Raw genomic sequence first — 17,603 nt, forward strand, 5'->3', positions numbered from 1 at the left:
TCCCTCTCAGCTCCCTCTACACAACCTCACTAATCCCAGCTCTGATTTTATTATAAAATAAACTGCTTTGAGACTGGAGAAGTGTATAGCACTGGCTGCTCTCTCCAAAGACCTGAATTTAAGTCCTAGCAACAACACAGTGGCTCACAACTACTTGTAACTCTAGTTCCAAAGGATCTGACACCATCTTCTTGCTTTTGTGGGAACTGAATGACTATTGTGAACAGCACACATGCAGCCAAAACAACCAAACACCATACCTAGAACTCATGAAAACTCTCTACCCCTGCCTCCTGAATGCTGAGATTAATGGCATGTACCACCACACCTAACCTGTAAGCCTGTAGTTTTAAAATTTTAGTAAAAAATGTTATGATCCCATTTATCTTTTTACACCCACTTCCTTGGGCACACAAACTATCACTTTCAAAATTAAATAAATGCTAGTTTTCTTTAAACTAAATCCTCATAAATGCATACATTGGTTTTTCAAGAGCTGATTAATTTTAAGTAAATAATTTTACAACACTTAAAAGAAATTAAGCCCAGACTCCTCTGTTCATTGGTTTGAGCTCCACCTTTTGTTAGAATTTTTCCTCAAGGCTTATAGTAAAAATCAAGATAGTTTAAAAACAGAGGATAGAATAAAGCCTTATGCAGCCCCAAGGCCGTATTTGAGACTTGTTATTAAAATGTGGGTTTTGTCCATTTTTTACACAGAGATACTCATCACTTTCAGGTTTTAAAAAACCCACTATTACCCCCTATTAAAACAAAATAAAGGATCAAATGAAAGTAATTAAGACCTTATTAAAGAAATTTTAATGAACCAATTACTGCTCATGAATATGATAAACTCAAGAGAAAGAGCCGTCCTTTGCCTGAAATAAAAATAAAGTATCTCTTAAACATATTTAGTATACATCATTAGTTATTTAAATTTCTTCTCAACTAAATCAACTGTCAATTATATTTGGAATAGTAAGAAGTTTATGCTGATAAAAGGGTGCTTATGGATGATGTAATTAATGGAACATTTCATAAAAACAATCTTATTACAGATTACTATCAGAAATAAATTAGCATACCTTCATCGTGTAAATTAAAATTTGCCAGTTACCGATTACAACATTTTTTTATGTAACTTCTTATGGATGCTAATATTTTGTGAATTCAGTTTATCCCACAATTTTTCTATGACTTGCAACTTGGTATCACCCTGAGTAACTTAGAATTATTGGTATGTTAAAATAATGAAACTACCCAGATTAACTGCAAGAGATGAAACTGCTGAGACTATATTGATTGGTGTTTCTCAGAGATATAAACATTTCTCTTCGAGCTACAAGTAGAATGTCTGTAGTCTCAGAGCACTCAATGCCATTTAAATAGCATTTTTTTATATTCGCACCTGGATTTATTATTTGTCTTGCATCTGTTATTTTATTCTTTCAGTCCCTTTCACCATCTTGGTAGCACTGTAATGCTTCAGAGCCTCTGGCATCCCGCAGGGTCGTATCCTGCAGTTACTCACTCTGCTTTGTTGCGGTAACTACCTGGCAAGTGCCTCCTGAGTGTTAGAGCACATTCCGTGTACTACAGACACTGAATGCTGAGTGTCTTCTGCATCCCTCAAACACTCAAACAAAAACCTTCTATCCTCTCACGGTTGGGAAGGAAAGAGAGGACAATGCATCTTGGTAAATTAAGGACCGACTAGGGGGAAGTGTAGAAATCCAAGGTGAGGTGAGCCCATTGGACAAAGGGAAGGGACATGATAGGGATGAAGAGAGACAGCAAGATTTGAAGGAAAGAGGATAGAACAGATGAAAACCCATAATTTAAGAGCTAGAAACAGCAAACACAGTGTCTGGGTCAGGTGTCAGAGGTCAAGGAGGAACCACATTGAGTAGCCCCGACTCTGTTCATTTGTAAGACTCAAATCTCCAAAGGCTTGGATGGAACTGGAGGACCTGCTTACAAAGGGGTGCAGTCATGTGACTGTTCAATGATGGCCTCCCCCTTCACCATAGTGGGCTATCTGTCAGCTGCCTGCAGGTCCTGTGGCATGAAAATATGCTTCAGGATGGCAAATAACCCCAGAGGGGAAATAGGAAAGAGCCACAATGATGTGCAATACAGCCTAGAGTGGGTTCTCAGACTGCCATTCTGCTCTGTTGGACACAAGAAGTAACTGAGTCCAGTTCTCTCTGCTGTGTTCAGGATTTGGATCTTCCCCTTTTGTACTATCAAATAATCTGTAGGTGCATCATAAAGTAGAAGAAAGGGGTAAAGAAGACTGGAGAATTTGAGCACAAGCCCATTCTCATTTACTCAGAGAGGGGCATACCTAGTTACTTCATTCCCTGCACAAAACTTGAATCTTCTTCCCTCCAGTGTTGTCTCTTCCTCCCTCTCTCCTCTCTTTCTCTCTCTTATGTGTCTGTTTTTAGCAGGACAGCTGTGGCCCCTACTCTTGTTTGATTTTGACATCTCCCAATGTATCGACCACTGTGCCAGCTGCCTCCAGAAACTACTTGTTCAACATTCAAATTTGTGTTCAGATAATTTACCCAAACTCGTGTTTTGAAGGCATCCCTCAAATAGTTGTCTGGCCTCCTTCCAAGAGAGTTATACCACATTGCAACCACTTTTCCAGCTCTTCACCTGTTATCCTTGGTAGAGTCCTGTTCCTACTTTCAGGAGGTGTACTGTAGGTCACAGAGACTCATGGGGAGAGGTGGAAGGCTTGGAGATGCTGATCAAGAGGTGTCCTAAGGTCACTGGACTGGGATGCACAGTAGAATCACTGTGGAAAGGTAGACTGAGTACAAACTGAGAACAGTCCCATGGTCAAGTCTGAGCTAGTTTGAACCAACTAATGAATTCACAGGGAAAAGTAAGGGAGACAGAATAGTCCAATGAAGACATCTTTTTCATCTTCACACTTCTTGTGAAATAGCAAATTAGTCCTTATATTTTCCTTTGATTTTCACCTCTTTCCCCCAACTCTTTTCTATTAATTAAAATAACAAAAATTTTTATTATCACAGAATGGCTTTGGACACCTATACTTTCCGTACATGTAAGAAAATGTACATCTTACTGTCTGGTTATGTTTTACCATGAAACATGTTACCCACATGTTAAAGCACCCCCTTTCAGGCTTCAATTTGTATGTGTTAGTGTTTGTAATCAGGAGCTGGTAATGATAATCCTCATTATCATCTGTCACCATTTCTTTTAGTGTAGAGTACACACAAATGCTTTCACATGGCTTTCTGAAAAGGCATTCTCAAATAGTGAGATAAATATAACTTATTTTTAATATTCTTTTTAATACTGAAAGCTCAATTATTTTCCTATTAAATAACATTGTAACACTAAAAATTAATACTGGTACACATTTGATTATTTCAGTGATCAGGATCTAGTAAATAATTCCATCATGGATGAATAAACAGCTTTATGTTATTTTTTCATGAAGATATAATATGTTAATATTTCTAGTATCACTAGTCAGCCCCACGCAAAACATATTTTCTACACCCACTGTTACCATAGAATGTTTTGCATACTCAACTTTATGAGAATAAAATGTCACACACAAAGCATATGGAGGATCACTGGTACATTAAAAGGAGGTTGGGAAAATGTTATTCTAGAATTGGCAGAGTGGCAACTTGTCTGTAGACAAAAGCAGAGATAGGAAATATGTGAATAGGCAGGGATGACTGTTTCAAATACAACTGTGTTTGTAGAAGCAGGCAAACCAAATCTGTCCTCATTCAATGCCCTGCACTAAAGGGCTGGCTTATATATGCCAGACAATTGCATTCACTTAAATAAAATTCTCAGCAAATGTTACTTCTGAAGACAGTTGAAAGTTTATCTCTATAGTAGTTTTTACACAACTGCATAGTCACTTATTTAATTATCAGTTGAATTTGTGTTATCAGTGGCTTGGTTTGGTAGAATGTGGAATGCAAGAATTAATCAAAATGTCAGGAAGAATGTTCTGCTCATCTAACAGAGGACAGAAGGTGATGTTTCATCTGCTTAAAAGACTGCAAGCCCCTTAATCAAATAATCAGGAAGCTTAGTCATTACTCCAGATTAAATGGAGAAGTTTCCTCTTCCTTTCTATCTATTACTTAGAACAAAAATAAAATAGAACAATTATTTTAAAAAACATTTTTAAAGGATGACATAATATAGAGGCAATGTCTGTGTCCTAGACTAGAATTAGTTTTGTTTTGAATAATTCATATTATAAAGCCCCAAATATTCTGTGTGATTAATATTTTTGCTTTTGCTCTGTCTACATTAATCACTGTTTTACTCTGTCTCTCACTCTCTGATGCTGTCTTTTTAAAACTAATTTTTTATTTTTTCAGATCATAATATAATCATTTCTCCACATCTCTTTCTTCCCTCAACCCCTCCCATGTACCTGCTGACCCTGCTCTTTCACACTAATAATTTTATATGTGTGTGTGTGTGTGTGTGTGTGTGTGTGTGTGTGTATATATATATATATATATACACACACACACACACAACCTGTGCATAGGTTACTTGGATATATGTTTTCAGGGATGACAAACTGGTGTGTTCTTTCCTGGGGAAGACTATTTCTCCTGTTTTGCCTGTAGTTTTTTTGTCTTGGATTGAGGCCTTATGAGTTTTCCTCCTTCCATGTTAGAATATCTTTTGGTATCATTCTTGTTCAACTCTTATTTAGACAGCCACAATGGTGAGACTTCATGAGCAAAGTTCCTCTAACTTTTGTTGTGACTTTTTGTCACAACAACAGTGAATTTCCTGTTCCTCTGTCTCTTACAGTCCCTTTCCCCTCTTTCACAATGATCCCAGAACCTCAGGTGAAGGAGTTATGTTGTGGATTTATCAGTTGGGATTAGGCTCAGGCTCTGCAACTCTGTATTTTGATCACTTGTGATTTCTATAATGGTCTATGCCTGTTGCAAAGAGAAGCTTCCTTGATGAGGGGTGAGGACTATACTTATCTGTGGGTATGAGGACAAATATTTAGAAGTAGTTAGGGATTATGCTAGTTTAGTAAAGTGGCAGTTGAATGTTCTCCAAATTCTGTAACTTCACCAGTCTCATGTAATTTACTAGATTTCAATACCAGCCATGCATTCTATTTTTGAGTGGTCCTTAAACCCTGTTAGAGTGTTGTTGGTTACCACCAAGGTATGTGTGCCATTACTGCACCACTAGCATTACTGTGCTATCCTGGTTGCTGTGGTTTAAGGGTATCAAAACTATAAGACTCTTGATTGCTCTGTCCCTTAGAAGCTTGCATGTCATGTTCTGGTACCTAAAATGCTAGTCCTTAGGGAGGAGGCTTTCAGGTGAGATCCAGCTTAGGTCCTCTGGAGCCTGTGTTGAAAGGGTGTGGTGTCTTCACCAATAGAGATGTACCTTCTGTTTCTGGAGGGCAACAGTAACAGCCTGTAATGTTTTAGGAATCTCTTGGATAACCCTAACCAACAACTCAAAAGAGGCTTTTCCTGCCTGGTGATGGGGTTGTTGTTAGTCTATGACTTTTCAGAGTGCTGCTTCCCTTCTTGCTGTTGTCTTAATTTTCTGCGGAGAAGTGAGAAAATACCTTTTGACCCCACATAGGGCACCGATGAAAGACCAAAGAGGTGCTTCCGCACAAATCCAGCTTTGTAAACCAGTGAGTTCATTTGTCTTCTTTATGGAAGCACAGGTGAGCAGTTACCTAAGAAAGCGTGAGTGACCCCAAAACATCCTCATCCCGGAAACTCGCACCTCAGCAAGATGGTAGTGTCATAAATGCTGCATTGCTAGAATCCCTCACCCACCACCAATCTTCAACTTCATATATCTAGGACCTCTCAAACCTTGTGTAGCTTGGCAAGGCAGAAGGGAGGGGTAGCTGGAATCTCAAGGGAAGGTCCGGAGAGGCTTTTCTTCCTCCTGTGGAAAAGGGTTAATTATTCCAAATTTATGAGGGCCTCGTGGGGTAATTGCAACTGTTATAATTTTAAGATAACAGTAGTCATGTGCATGTGCAAGAACCAATGTCCCAAGCAATCAGTGTTCATGAGGAAGCACATTCTATAGTTCTTTTCAGAGTATTGCATTCAGAGTAAAGCTATCAACCCTGTCACGGTGACAATGTTTGAATTGCTCCCTGAGCCTTTGTCAGTGGATCTGATGCTGGATTCTCATACTTTCTGCCCAATTACAGCTGTTTATATTGAAGCAGATGCAAATAGACTGGACAGGCAGGCTGAGATCTTGGTTAAAATAAAGAACTACAAGCCTATTGTGAATATCGTTCATTGTTTTTGTCTTAGGAAGAATGTGGGAACTTGTACCCATTATATTAAGGATGAGCCAACGTCTGATAGGTTGTTCAGTTCAATCAGATCCCTCAAACTTGGTTCTTTCCCTGGAAAAATGAGAAGTGATTGTGACAGCTTCCTCTTAAAAATCAGATTTCCAGAACTTGTTTCTTAATGGTTCATACAGGTGTTTTAAAGTTAAGGGCAGACTCTAATACTAATATGCTTATCCACTCCCCCTTTTATGTTTATATAGTGTGTATGTATGTGTGTGTGTGTGTGTGTGTGTGTGTGTGTGAGTGTGTGTGTGTGTGTGTGTGAGTGTGTGTGTGTGTGTGTGTGTGTGTGTGTGTGTGTGTGTGCCATAGCACCCATGTGGATGTCAGAGAACAACTTGGAGGAGTCTGGGTCCTAGACATTGAAGTCAACTCAGGCCATCAACCTCAACAGCAAGCATCCTTACCTACTATGCCATCTTGCTGGCCAAACCCATGCTTTTTACACCTTCCTGCCAGTGCTATTATCTCCAGTAAGGAAAACTGGTTGAGGTGAGAAAGAGTAGAACCCACTCAGTGGCTCTCCTTCTATGTCTCTTGCAGGAGTCCTTTGGAACCTCTCATCATGTGATGCACTCAAAATGCCAATCATCCAGGATGCCCTGGCAGTGTTGACCAATGCGGTGATTATTCCTCACTCAGGCTGGGAAAATTCACCTCTTCAGGACGATCGGAAAATACAGCTGCATTCATCACAGGTGCTGCGCAACGCCACTGGGTGCCTAAGGTCAGTCCCTTCCCTGCTGAGCTCCTGCTGCAGGACTTCTTCCTGTCACCTCCATTGCTTTCTGCTGAGGATCAGACTGCTCTGCAGGGACAGAGGCTGTCATGGCAATAGAAAGCTAACGGAAAGCCCGTCACCCCTTTACTGAAGAGGTAGAGGCATGCTCCACAACTCTAGATCTACACAGTGTTTAGCTGAGTTGGCTTAGGGTCTTAAGTATGGAACAAAGCAGTTTCAATCCAACCAAAACCAAGTCACTTTCTTTCATTTAAAAAAAAAAGTGATTTATAATTAATTTGACACATTTTACAGGTGAGAAAGCCAGGCAATTGCTTGGGGAGGGTCTGTAACAGATACATAGGGAAGTCAGTAAATACTACCAGGAACTACTTTTATTCTAGTTCCTCCCCCTACCTTACTTCTTTGTATGGCTACGAGGGCCCATCATTTCTTTGAAGTTTCTCCTTAACAAGGTCTGTTTTACTCAGTGTTCTCAAATGATAAAAACTTATATGTGCACGTATTCCTTTCTAGTGCATTAAAAAAAAATCACCACACAAAATCCTATGGAGTTTCCTTAGAATTGCCTTTACACATTGATTGACTTTTGGAAAAAGAGGGACTAAGCGAGACAGATGTTCATCTAAAGCCAGCCTGTGTTTCTAGAGAATGTTTAGATTAAAGTTGGAAGTTTCTACCAGATGGATTAATGATGGGATAGGAGCAAAAAGTTTTGTTGAACACGCCTAGTCGAGCTATATTTCAAAACTAAAATGTTCAGAATGTTTTTAGCTGTGCTGTCAAAGACTTGCAGTTTCACCCACAGTTGGTTAGCTTCTAGATATAGGTCAGTTTCTGCTAAGAAGGAGAAAAAGCAGCTCAGTGAAAATTAATAGTAACCATCTTATGAATATCTGTACCAGTGCTCTCAGCCGCCGGTGTAAGGAGGACATCTTTGCTTGTGTTATTGTGTGTGAAGGGTGAAGCTAAAAGCCAGCCTGTAAATATTTTCACATACTCAAAAACAGAAGTCCTGACACTCCTGACACCTTCGCTTTTCCTCTCTCACATGACATGATTTCTCGGGATAGTCTCTACCATAAGCCAGATTTACGCTTCTCCACAATTCCCTGCTGTGGCATTCTTTTATGACTTCTTAAATTCTATTATCCTTCAGAGGCCCTTCTCTACATGAGAGCTCTAACTCTTCCAGTACCAACACTGGAGGAACTTCTCACTGTCTGGTTGTCTGTCTCAGTTATCTGCGTCTATTATGAGTGATTTTCTCCTTTTTTTCTTCTTTTGCTTGGAAAGCCTGTTGTCATTCATTAAAAAAAAAAAAAAGGCTGGGGAAGGGGAAGCCTCAGATTCACTTGCAAGAGTAAAGACCTGCTCAACTCTGCAAATGAAACCCTAATTACAGTTGCATTATTGCTTCTTCATGACATTGATTCAAAGATAAGGGCACAGCCACTGTGAGTGTGTGTTCCTCACCTCTGATGATAAAATAGATCAGCCAACATATGTCATGTGACATTTTCATAAGTCCTCTCTCTGGCTGTGTTAATATCTGGGATGCAACCCAGAATACTGAGATCATACCAGGGTGAAATCCCAATCTTCTCACACATAGGGGTTCCCTCCTTACTGCTTCTGCTTCCATGTGGAAGTGACCACAGCATAGGAAACTGAAGAGTGGAGGCTGTTAGTTTTAGAACAAATATGTTGTAGCCAAGTTAGGCTTCTTAAACTGTGATGCAACCAGAGTTGGAGATTTCCCACAATTTTGAGTATGTTACATAGGTATAAGGCAAAACCCATAATGTATAACAAAACTTTTTTTTTCAGTTCATTAAACTCTGTCCTGCAGAAAGCGAAAAAGTTAGTAAACTGGTAAACCAGTGCCGTTCTCAGTCAAATGTCATGGCAGACCTTGCCACACTGGTAGTCTTTTTGAACTGGGAGAGGATTACAGTAGACACTGAAAGTGGTGAAATAAATTAATCAAAGACTCCACAGACAAAAGGTTTCAAGGAATTGCCATGTTCAGCCATCCAGTGCCCACTGAGAATGAGGGCAACTTGAACAGTTGGGCCTGCCTGTACGTCATGGTGGTTTTAGGGTTTCTTGCCTGAGTTTGTTCTCACTCCTGGCATTCTCGGCAGCTCCTAGATCTTTAATTCCCATTACAGAAATCACATTCCGTGCTGCTTCTGCCTCTTAGCACTTTGATCCCACAAGCCTTTGCTGAGTAAGTGATGGCAGTGTGCCACAGAGTTCCCTGGGACTCAGAGATTCATTCCTTCCCCAGCTCTTACCATGCAGTGATTCTTAACCCATTGGAAGGGGGTGATGCCTACATAGTTGACTCTACTGTATGACTGCACTGATAGTGCAGAAGGAAAAGCTGTACTATTTTATATCAGGATTTGCGTGCATATATATTTTTGGAATCTAAAGGGAGTTCTGGATCCAGATCTCCATAAATACCAAACTGAGTCTTGCTTTCTTTGTTAGCACTAGGGTTAAACGCAGGGCCTTACACATGCTAGGCAGGTAGTCTACCACTAAGCTGCATTGTTAATCCTGTGCACAATTTACCTCCCTACTTTTTACAAGCTCAATAAGTTTATATTTAATTAACTCATGGAGCAAATACTGACCTTTGACCCATACCCTCTACAGACCATTTCCAATTGACCACACCAAGAGGATGTGTAGGTTCCTATGGGAAGGTAGCTCTCCTGGAATAGCATGCATCAACCAGCCAGGTAATGACTAAGCCACAGAGTCCTGCGTGCTGGTTCATTTAATTTCCTTTCCTTTTTTCTTTTGGTGTTTTTGAGACGTGATTTCACTGTGTCATCGAAGCCAGCTTGGTACTTGCTTGTGACGATCTTGCCTCTGCCTCCTGGGAATGCAGCATACACTATCCTTGTGAGTGGCACTCACCTAGACAGTATCCATTTTGCCTTTAAATGGCAGTTGTTTTCTTCTGCCCCACTTCCTTACTTTCCATTCTCAGTCTTGAGGTCCTTGCTGTGGTTGGATGTGTGCTGTGTCCCACAGTCCATATGCTGGAGCTTGGTCCACACTATGGAGATATACAAGGGTGATGTCACTTTGGAGATGGGATGTAGTTGGGAGTGGCTGGCTCTTGGGGTGTTGTCTTCAGAAGGAACAGGTGTGGCTCCTGGCTGGTTCCCTGAGACAGATCCTTACAATGAGTCGTTGGAATCCCATCCTGACGCTGTGTTACTGATGCCTTCCAACTCTCATCATGATGATGGATCTGCCTTCAGGTCCTCACTAGAGAACAAGTGGAAGCATCTCCTGCCATTGGTGTCTGAGACTCCAAAACTCAAAATCACTACTTATTTTGGCAGAGAAATAGACAAAGAAAGAAAAGAGCTGGGTATGGAGTGGGCAGGAGTCTTGGAGAGTTACCCAGTGAGCCCCATTTTACATCTTCCTTGACAGCCATAGTTGCTTTTGAAAGATACATGTAGATATATTTTTAGGAACATCCTAGTCAGTCATGTCAGACACCTCTATTTTGTGATTGATATATTTTAAGATGAGTTGATAATTTAGGCTTGTTTCTGAGACCACCATTTAGGAATATATAAATAAAATGAAATATATAGAAAAACAAAGCTGTTTTCATGTGACGCTATTTCCTAACCTAGCATAGCAAATGGTAGAGAAAGCAAATATATCAGACCATTCTTAGCAATCACTTCTCTTGGTTTTTGTTTGTAGCAGAATTCAGATTTAAGCAATTAGTATTTTTTCACCATTTTACTTTTCAGAGATGAATGCAAGTTTATAAATATAAGCCATACTGCTCCCTCACTGTCTAAAAGCTCATCAGAGAAAAATTCAAGTAAAATAAGTTTAATTTTAAGTAGGCAACATCTGAATGTCCAGAACCATCTTGTCTCAGGCAACTCATGCCTTGATTGACAATCCAGGTTCCTGTGTGTCCTTCAGTGATAGATGGTGCAGTGGATCCATGGCAACCACCTCTCCACCTGACTCACAGAAGGCACATTCACAGAGCCATCTACAGAGAAGAGCCTCCGCCTTCTGCCTTCCTTAAGAGGAAGAGTCGCCTCCTGCTGACACAGCAGAAAGTTCAAGCATAGATGATATTGAAAATGAAGACTCAATGCCCTTAGTCCTTTTCCATTTAAAATTCATTTTGGGTAGGAAATGGAATTTTTCTCAGGCAGATCCATCTATTTGTTCCTGAAATATCTATTTATCACTGATGAAATAAGATAGAAATGATGGCAGGGAGAACTCTTAAATTGTGTTGAAGGAGTGGGTTTATTTTAAAAAAATGACAGTAGCTGGACCATAGGATGGCATAGCAGGACTCAGAACCATGAGGTATCCAGACAAAAGGGAGGGCCAGACTGGACTCAGTTCCCTGCCTTCACCAGGCCTCCCTTCCTCACTCAATACGGTCACACACATTCTTGTTTATTTCTTTCTATTTTATAATGCCATATTTTGTTCCAGTTCTTCTTGGACTTTTGTCCAAACTTCAATTTTAAATAACACCATTTTAATATATTGTTCAAAATAAAATGATAACCCCTTTAAAATATTGTCTGGAATAAATGTGAATAGTTATTAGGTAGGCTTGGTACATAAATCTGAGTGAAATTATTGTTAGTCTTTCTCTTCCTCCTTTCATGTTTAAGAACTCCTCTGGGGAAATGACATCATGCAGAGCAGGTGAATAGATTTGAGTTTGTACCGGTAACTGTTTTGTTGGGCACTGTGTAATCAATGTGTGTCTTAACCTTTGGCCATTATAATGATCACCTTCATCTGAAAACACATATTAATAGACTACAAGGAGACCAGATCTGATCTGTCTATGGACAAGTTCTTGCTGGCTGAGGTCAGTGCAATGGCTGAAATAAAGATACCTCCAAAATCCGTGTCTGTAACCTTGGTCGGTGACCTTTCCTGGACACCGTATCTTTGGAAATCTGATTGGTTGGATTGGCATGGGTCTAGGTTCAGTAGTGCCATTTTAAGGAGAGAGCACCCAGAGAGAGGCATGGATGGAAAGGCAAGGAAAACAGAAATATGAGAGTGAGGGAACTCAATGCTGGGGAGCAGTGAGGATTTCTAAAGCCACTGTAGACAAGGTGTCCTTCTCTAGAACCTTCAGTGTGAGCATGACCCTGCTGGCATCTGAGTTTGGACTTCTATCCTGAGAGGATACATTTCTGTTTTGTTGTTGTTGTGTTATTTTGTTTTGTTTTGTTTTGTTTTTAGGCCATGAGTTTTCTCAGACCCTACTCTGGCAGACCCAGAAAGCAAATGTATTTTTCTCAGTTAGAAACAGGGGAACCCCCAGAACCAAGGAGCCATCTGAGGACACAAGACAGGGAGAAAAATGAATAAATCCTTGTTTCCAAACAGTCCTCACAAACAGGGACAGAAGGCCCAGAGGGGAACTTGATTTTTGTCGGTGTGTAAAGCCAGCTGCCTCTGTAGCTCAACTTAGGGGAGAAAAGGCATTCGCAATGCCGGGATGAAGTCTGCATGTCCAGGTGTGATTGCCTCAGTCTATGAAGGGTTGACTTCACCCCCCTTGACCATATGTGCATAAAGCAAGAGGCTTCCTAAGTGGGTGTGTGATTTCTGTGAGCCCTGTTCTTTCCCAAGAGCCTTTTTTCACTTTCTCTCCCAACCCTGAGTCAGCTTCAGAGCACGGCTTGGATTTATAGAAGAGTGTGTGCAGCCAGAAGTCATTCTAGTTTCCTATACAGGGAATGTGACATGATCCTGCATCATTTCCACAGTTCACTCTAGCAGCTGTGCGCAGAACGAACGCTTCCTGAATTCTCTGGTAAAGATGATGGTGATTCCCACTTAAAACATCACAAATCAATACGCTAAAGATCCTTGGCATGGCCGTAATCATCATTTCAGAATGAGCTATAGGTAAAGCCTTGATAAGCAACCCTTTTCTCCCCCTTACTTTTGATCCACCAAGTAGCCCAGTAAGACAACTCAGATGCCTTACTCCGTGGCTGAGCTGCATTTCGTCATGGTTACTTAGGATTTTATCAGCAGCGGGAGTGTGTGCAGAAGGCCGGCTTTGTTCAGTTCCACAGCTCCCCTGCCAATGCCGCCAAGTCACTTATTTATTTGTATTATTCTATTCCCACTTCAGCATCTTGTCCTGAAGGACAACAATATACAACCCTAATTTTCCTCATCTATCTTTGTGTATACAGAATGCTATTAAGCCTGTCAAAGGAGCTGCACTGTGCCTGTGCTTATGAGTATAATTAAACTCAGACCCTCAATTAGTCATTTTAACCCATATAATGGATAAGCACTTGGTCCCACAGTGCCACTAATTCTAGAGTGACCTTGAAAAAAACCCATCACAAAGTAATGCGAATGATAATCACACTGAGGCTAGAAGACTCTGAGGACTTTTTTTTTTTTTTAATCTGGTTTATTCTTGCATTGGCCACAGGTAAGAAGAGGAAAAATTAGTATTTTCATGTAAGGATTGTACTAGTATTATCCATCTGGTCAAACGAATGTTCTCTTTAATGTTTTATTTAATATCCATACATGCACATAATGTGCTTGGCTCAAACCTCCCCCCCCCCCCTTACCCATTTAATCACTCTCGTCTTCTTACCACATTTACCTCCCAACTTCAGGTGCTCTCTAAAGCTAAGTCTGCTTAGTGCTGTCTGGGGGTAGGGAGGGGAGGGGAGGTTGGGACCACCTACTAGAAGAGAGCCTCTCAAGGCCCATATCCCTGATGGATACTAACTCTCTCTCTCCTCACATGAGTAGCTCCTCAAATGTGGGTGGGATTCCATGGGTCCCTTCCACACCCATGCTTGGATTGTGCCTGGCTAGATCTTATGCTAGTGTTGTGCACACAGACCAAGCCACTTCGAGCTCACGTGTGCAACTGCACGAGCATTTCTGACAACTATTACTCTTGCTACAGACATTCACTCCCTGTGGCTCATACCATCCTTCTGACACCTCTCCTGTGATGATCTGTAAGAAATGTAATATAGATGTCCTGTTAAGAACTGAGCGGCCCACAGATTTGTATTCACTGCATTCTATTCTCTGTATTAGTTGCCTTCTATTACAAAAACAATCTTCCATGATAATGGTTGAGAAAAGCACCCATCTGTAGATACGAAGATAAGAACTCAGAGTGCAGTTTGTCATATGTCTATTTAACAGAATAATAGTACAATGTCCTCCCCACATCCTAGGATCCAGTTTTTGGGGGGCCTCATTAATGGTTCTGGGGTTCAATGTTATGAAGTGGTCTTTCAATCCAACCAGAAAGTAATTGGCTACTCCCATAACAATTATGCCACAACGGCACTACTGTTCATTACTTGGCAGGTTAGTTGTTACTGTAATGTATGGTTCACAGCTAGGTACTGCTGCTGATGTGTCATTTCCCCTCATAACATTCAAAGAACCTTCCAGAACTACAAAAGGTGGCCAGCGGGACAGAACCTTCCCATCTGTACCAGGATATGGGCATGTGCCAGCTGCATGGGGTAGTCTTGACCTGGTGCTTGGCATGGAAAAGGAATTTCTCTGTGAGTGGTAAACAGGTACTGCACATAGTTTGCTCCCTTCCCTCTTTTCCACATCTGGGGCATCTCCTCCCTGCTTGCTTCTCACTGAGGGTCTAGTGTAGGTGGGACACAGCTTTCCTGAGTCACACCTCAGTAGCAGAGGTCATCCAACATAAGGGCACAGAGGTCAGTGGTGAAGAACCAGGGGTCTGAGGACCCATCAGACTAAGTGTGTGCTGGCTATCTAGCAGCCACATCGGTAACACCCCATCACTTGTACCCACCTTCCTTAGCGCAGACAGCAGAAGGTAGTCAGTGATTTATGCTTGCTGAGAATCTATGTCAAAGCATCATAGGTGGTGTGGCTGAAGTCACTGGATCTGTGTCCTCACCGCTGTGTGGCTGGAAGTCAGATATCAAAGTGCCTGTGGACTGATTCCTCTAGGGCCCTCTCCTGAACTAGCAGACTCCTGTCTTCTGCTGGATCTTCTTCATATGCTCGTCTCTGAGGGCATCTGTACCCGCACCTTCTTTTCTTTCAAAGACATCAGTCAGACTGTGCTAAGACCAAAGACTTTATTCTAACCAGATTGCCTCATTTTTAAAGACCCTGACTTTATATACAGTCGTACCCTGGGATGCTCTAGGTTAAGAATTCACTTTGAATTTCAGAGACACACTCAGGCTATGGTAATGCTGTAACAGTTGGATTTCTCTGTTTGGTCTCACTTTAGACAATACTGCTTTTGGTTTGGTTTGGTTTGTTTTAAAAACAAGCACACAGAGTAATGGGGTTAATTATGCATGCTCATACATGCTTTTGTTCTTTGTTTCTCCTTTCTCCCTTTAATGCCCCATTCCAGATTCATGTCCCCTGTGTTCTATTACTATCTTTTCTCTCCTCTCTCCCTTCTATTGTGTTCCTATTTCTGCTTTCACAGCCTATGGTCACTCTATAAATATATATGTGCCTGCATAAAAAATTAAAACCTAGGATTTGCATATGAAAGAAAACATGTTAATTTGTTTTTCTGAGTCTGGGACGGTTAATATGGTAATTTCAAGTTCCATCCATTTCCCTACAAATGTCATAGTTTTGTTGTTGTTGTTTTTTTCCAAGCTGAACTTAATTGCATTGTGTATTATGTACCATATTTTGTTTGCCCATTTATCTCTTGATTGCCATATAGGGTCTGTTTCCTACTTATCGGTATCTCTGTGCCTGAAAGTGGTGTGACTAGATCATATCATTGTTTTGAGAAACCACTAAATGGATTTCTACCATTTCCAGCTTACCTCCCATCCAGCAGTGGGCAAACATTTCTTTTTCCTCACACCCACCAGTATTCACTGCCACTTGTTTTCTTTTTGTTATCCATTTTGACTGAAATGAATGGACTCTCAGAGAAATTTTAATTTGCATTATTCTGATGGCTAAAGATAACTACCTACTTTTAAAAATGTTAACTGGTCAGTCATTTGTTTATCTTATGTACTAAGAACTAGCTGCTCAGTGCATTGCCGCATTTATTAGTTGGTAGTTCGGTTTTTATTTGGCAGTATTTATTTTAGGCAGTTCTTTATATCTATTCTATATGTTAACGCCTTCTGAAATACAGCTGGCCATGGTTTCTCCCCCTCTGTAGCTGGTCTGCTCACTCCGCTGATCGGATACCTCACCTCATTCTTACTGGGCAGAAGTCTTTTGATATCATGGAATTTAAATGAGAATGTGTCATTTTTGGAAGTAATATCCTGAGCTATTAGAGTCCTTGTCAGAAAGTGCATGCCTATGCCTGAATCTTGAAGTGTACCCTGTTTTCCTTGAGTACTTCCAGCATTTCAGGTTGTAGATTAAAGTCTCTGATACATTTTTATTGATTTTTTTTTGGTGCAGAATGATATCTAATTTCGTTCCTTGGTTGGTGTATACATCAAGTGTTGTCAGCACCATTTGTTGAAAAGGTTGTATTTTTTTCATGTGAATGCTTTTTACACACCCATGTAAAAAATATATATGGTTGTAGCTGTGTATGCTTGTTTCTAAGTGTTCTCTATTCTATCCTCTAGATGTCTGTGCTAGTATCATTCTCTGTTTGACACTATGGCTCTGTGGTATAATTTGAGGCCAATTATTGTGAAACATCCGGAATTATTATTTTTTTCTATTTATATCTGAATTATTTTTTCTTGGTTTGAGGAGAATGCCTTAGAATTCTAATGGGGAGTGCATTCAATCTGTGCACTCCTTCTGGAGATATAGCCATTTGAACACAATTCATTTGACCAGTCCATTAGCAAAGAAAGTCTTTGCATAACCAAGTATTTTCATTAATTTCTACTTCCAGTGTCTTAAAGTTCTCATTGTGTGCATCTTTTACCTCATTTGTTAGGTTTGTTCCTAAGTATTTTTAAGCTATTCTAAATGGGCTGTTTTCCTAACTTCTTTCTTAGCAGGCCCATGATTGTATTTAGGAAAGCTATCAGTTTTTGTGTGTTGATTTTATATGTTGCAAATTTGGTGAAAAGTATTTATCCGAACTAAGTTTTTGGGTGGAGTCTGTGAGTTCTTTTCAGCATCAAATCACATTATAAATAAGGATAATTTTCTGCTGCAACTGGATGTGCAGGAATGTATTGGAGCAGGAGGAGCTCCCCTTTTCTAAAGACAAGGGGAGAGGGGAAGGGGTGAAGAGGGTGGGAGGCAGGAACTGGGAGGAGAGGAGGGAGGGGGACATGATTGGAATGTAAAGTAAACATAAATTATAAATAAATAAATAAATAAATAAATAAATAAATAAATAAATTTTTAAAAAGCAAAAAAAAAAAAGGGGGGGGATAATTTGTCTTTTTTTCCTATTTGTATTTCCATTTTCTC

General features: G+C 40.4%; 1 protein-coding gene across 2 annotated transcripts in view; it reads left to right on the forward strand.

Moving 5' to 3' along the window:
* Positions 1–17,603, forward strand: part of Ctnnd2 (catenin delta 2) — an 894,554-nt gene that overhangs the window by 719,071 nt on the left and 157,880 nt on the right. For both annotated transcript variants that reach the window (XM_055618984.1, XM_055618985.1), the window contains exon 12: positions 6,941–7,124. In XM_055618984.1, the coding sequence (XP_055474959.1) occupies positions 6,941–7,124 (184 nt within the window). The remainder of the gene's footprint in view (positions 1–6,940; positions 7,125–17,603) is intronic.

The sequence above is a fragment of the Psammomys obesus genome, unplaced genomic scaffold, assembly GCF_907164565.1.
Source record: "Psammomys obesus unplaced genomic scaffold, mPsaObe1.curated_primary_1811, whole genome shotgun sequence".
Classification (NCBI taxonomy): Eukaryota; Metazoa; Chordata; class Mammalia; order Rodentia; family Muridae; genus Psammomys; species Psammomys obesus.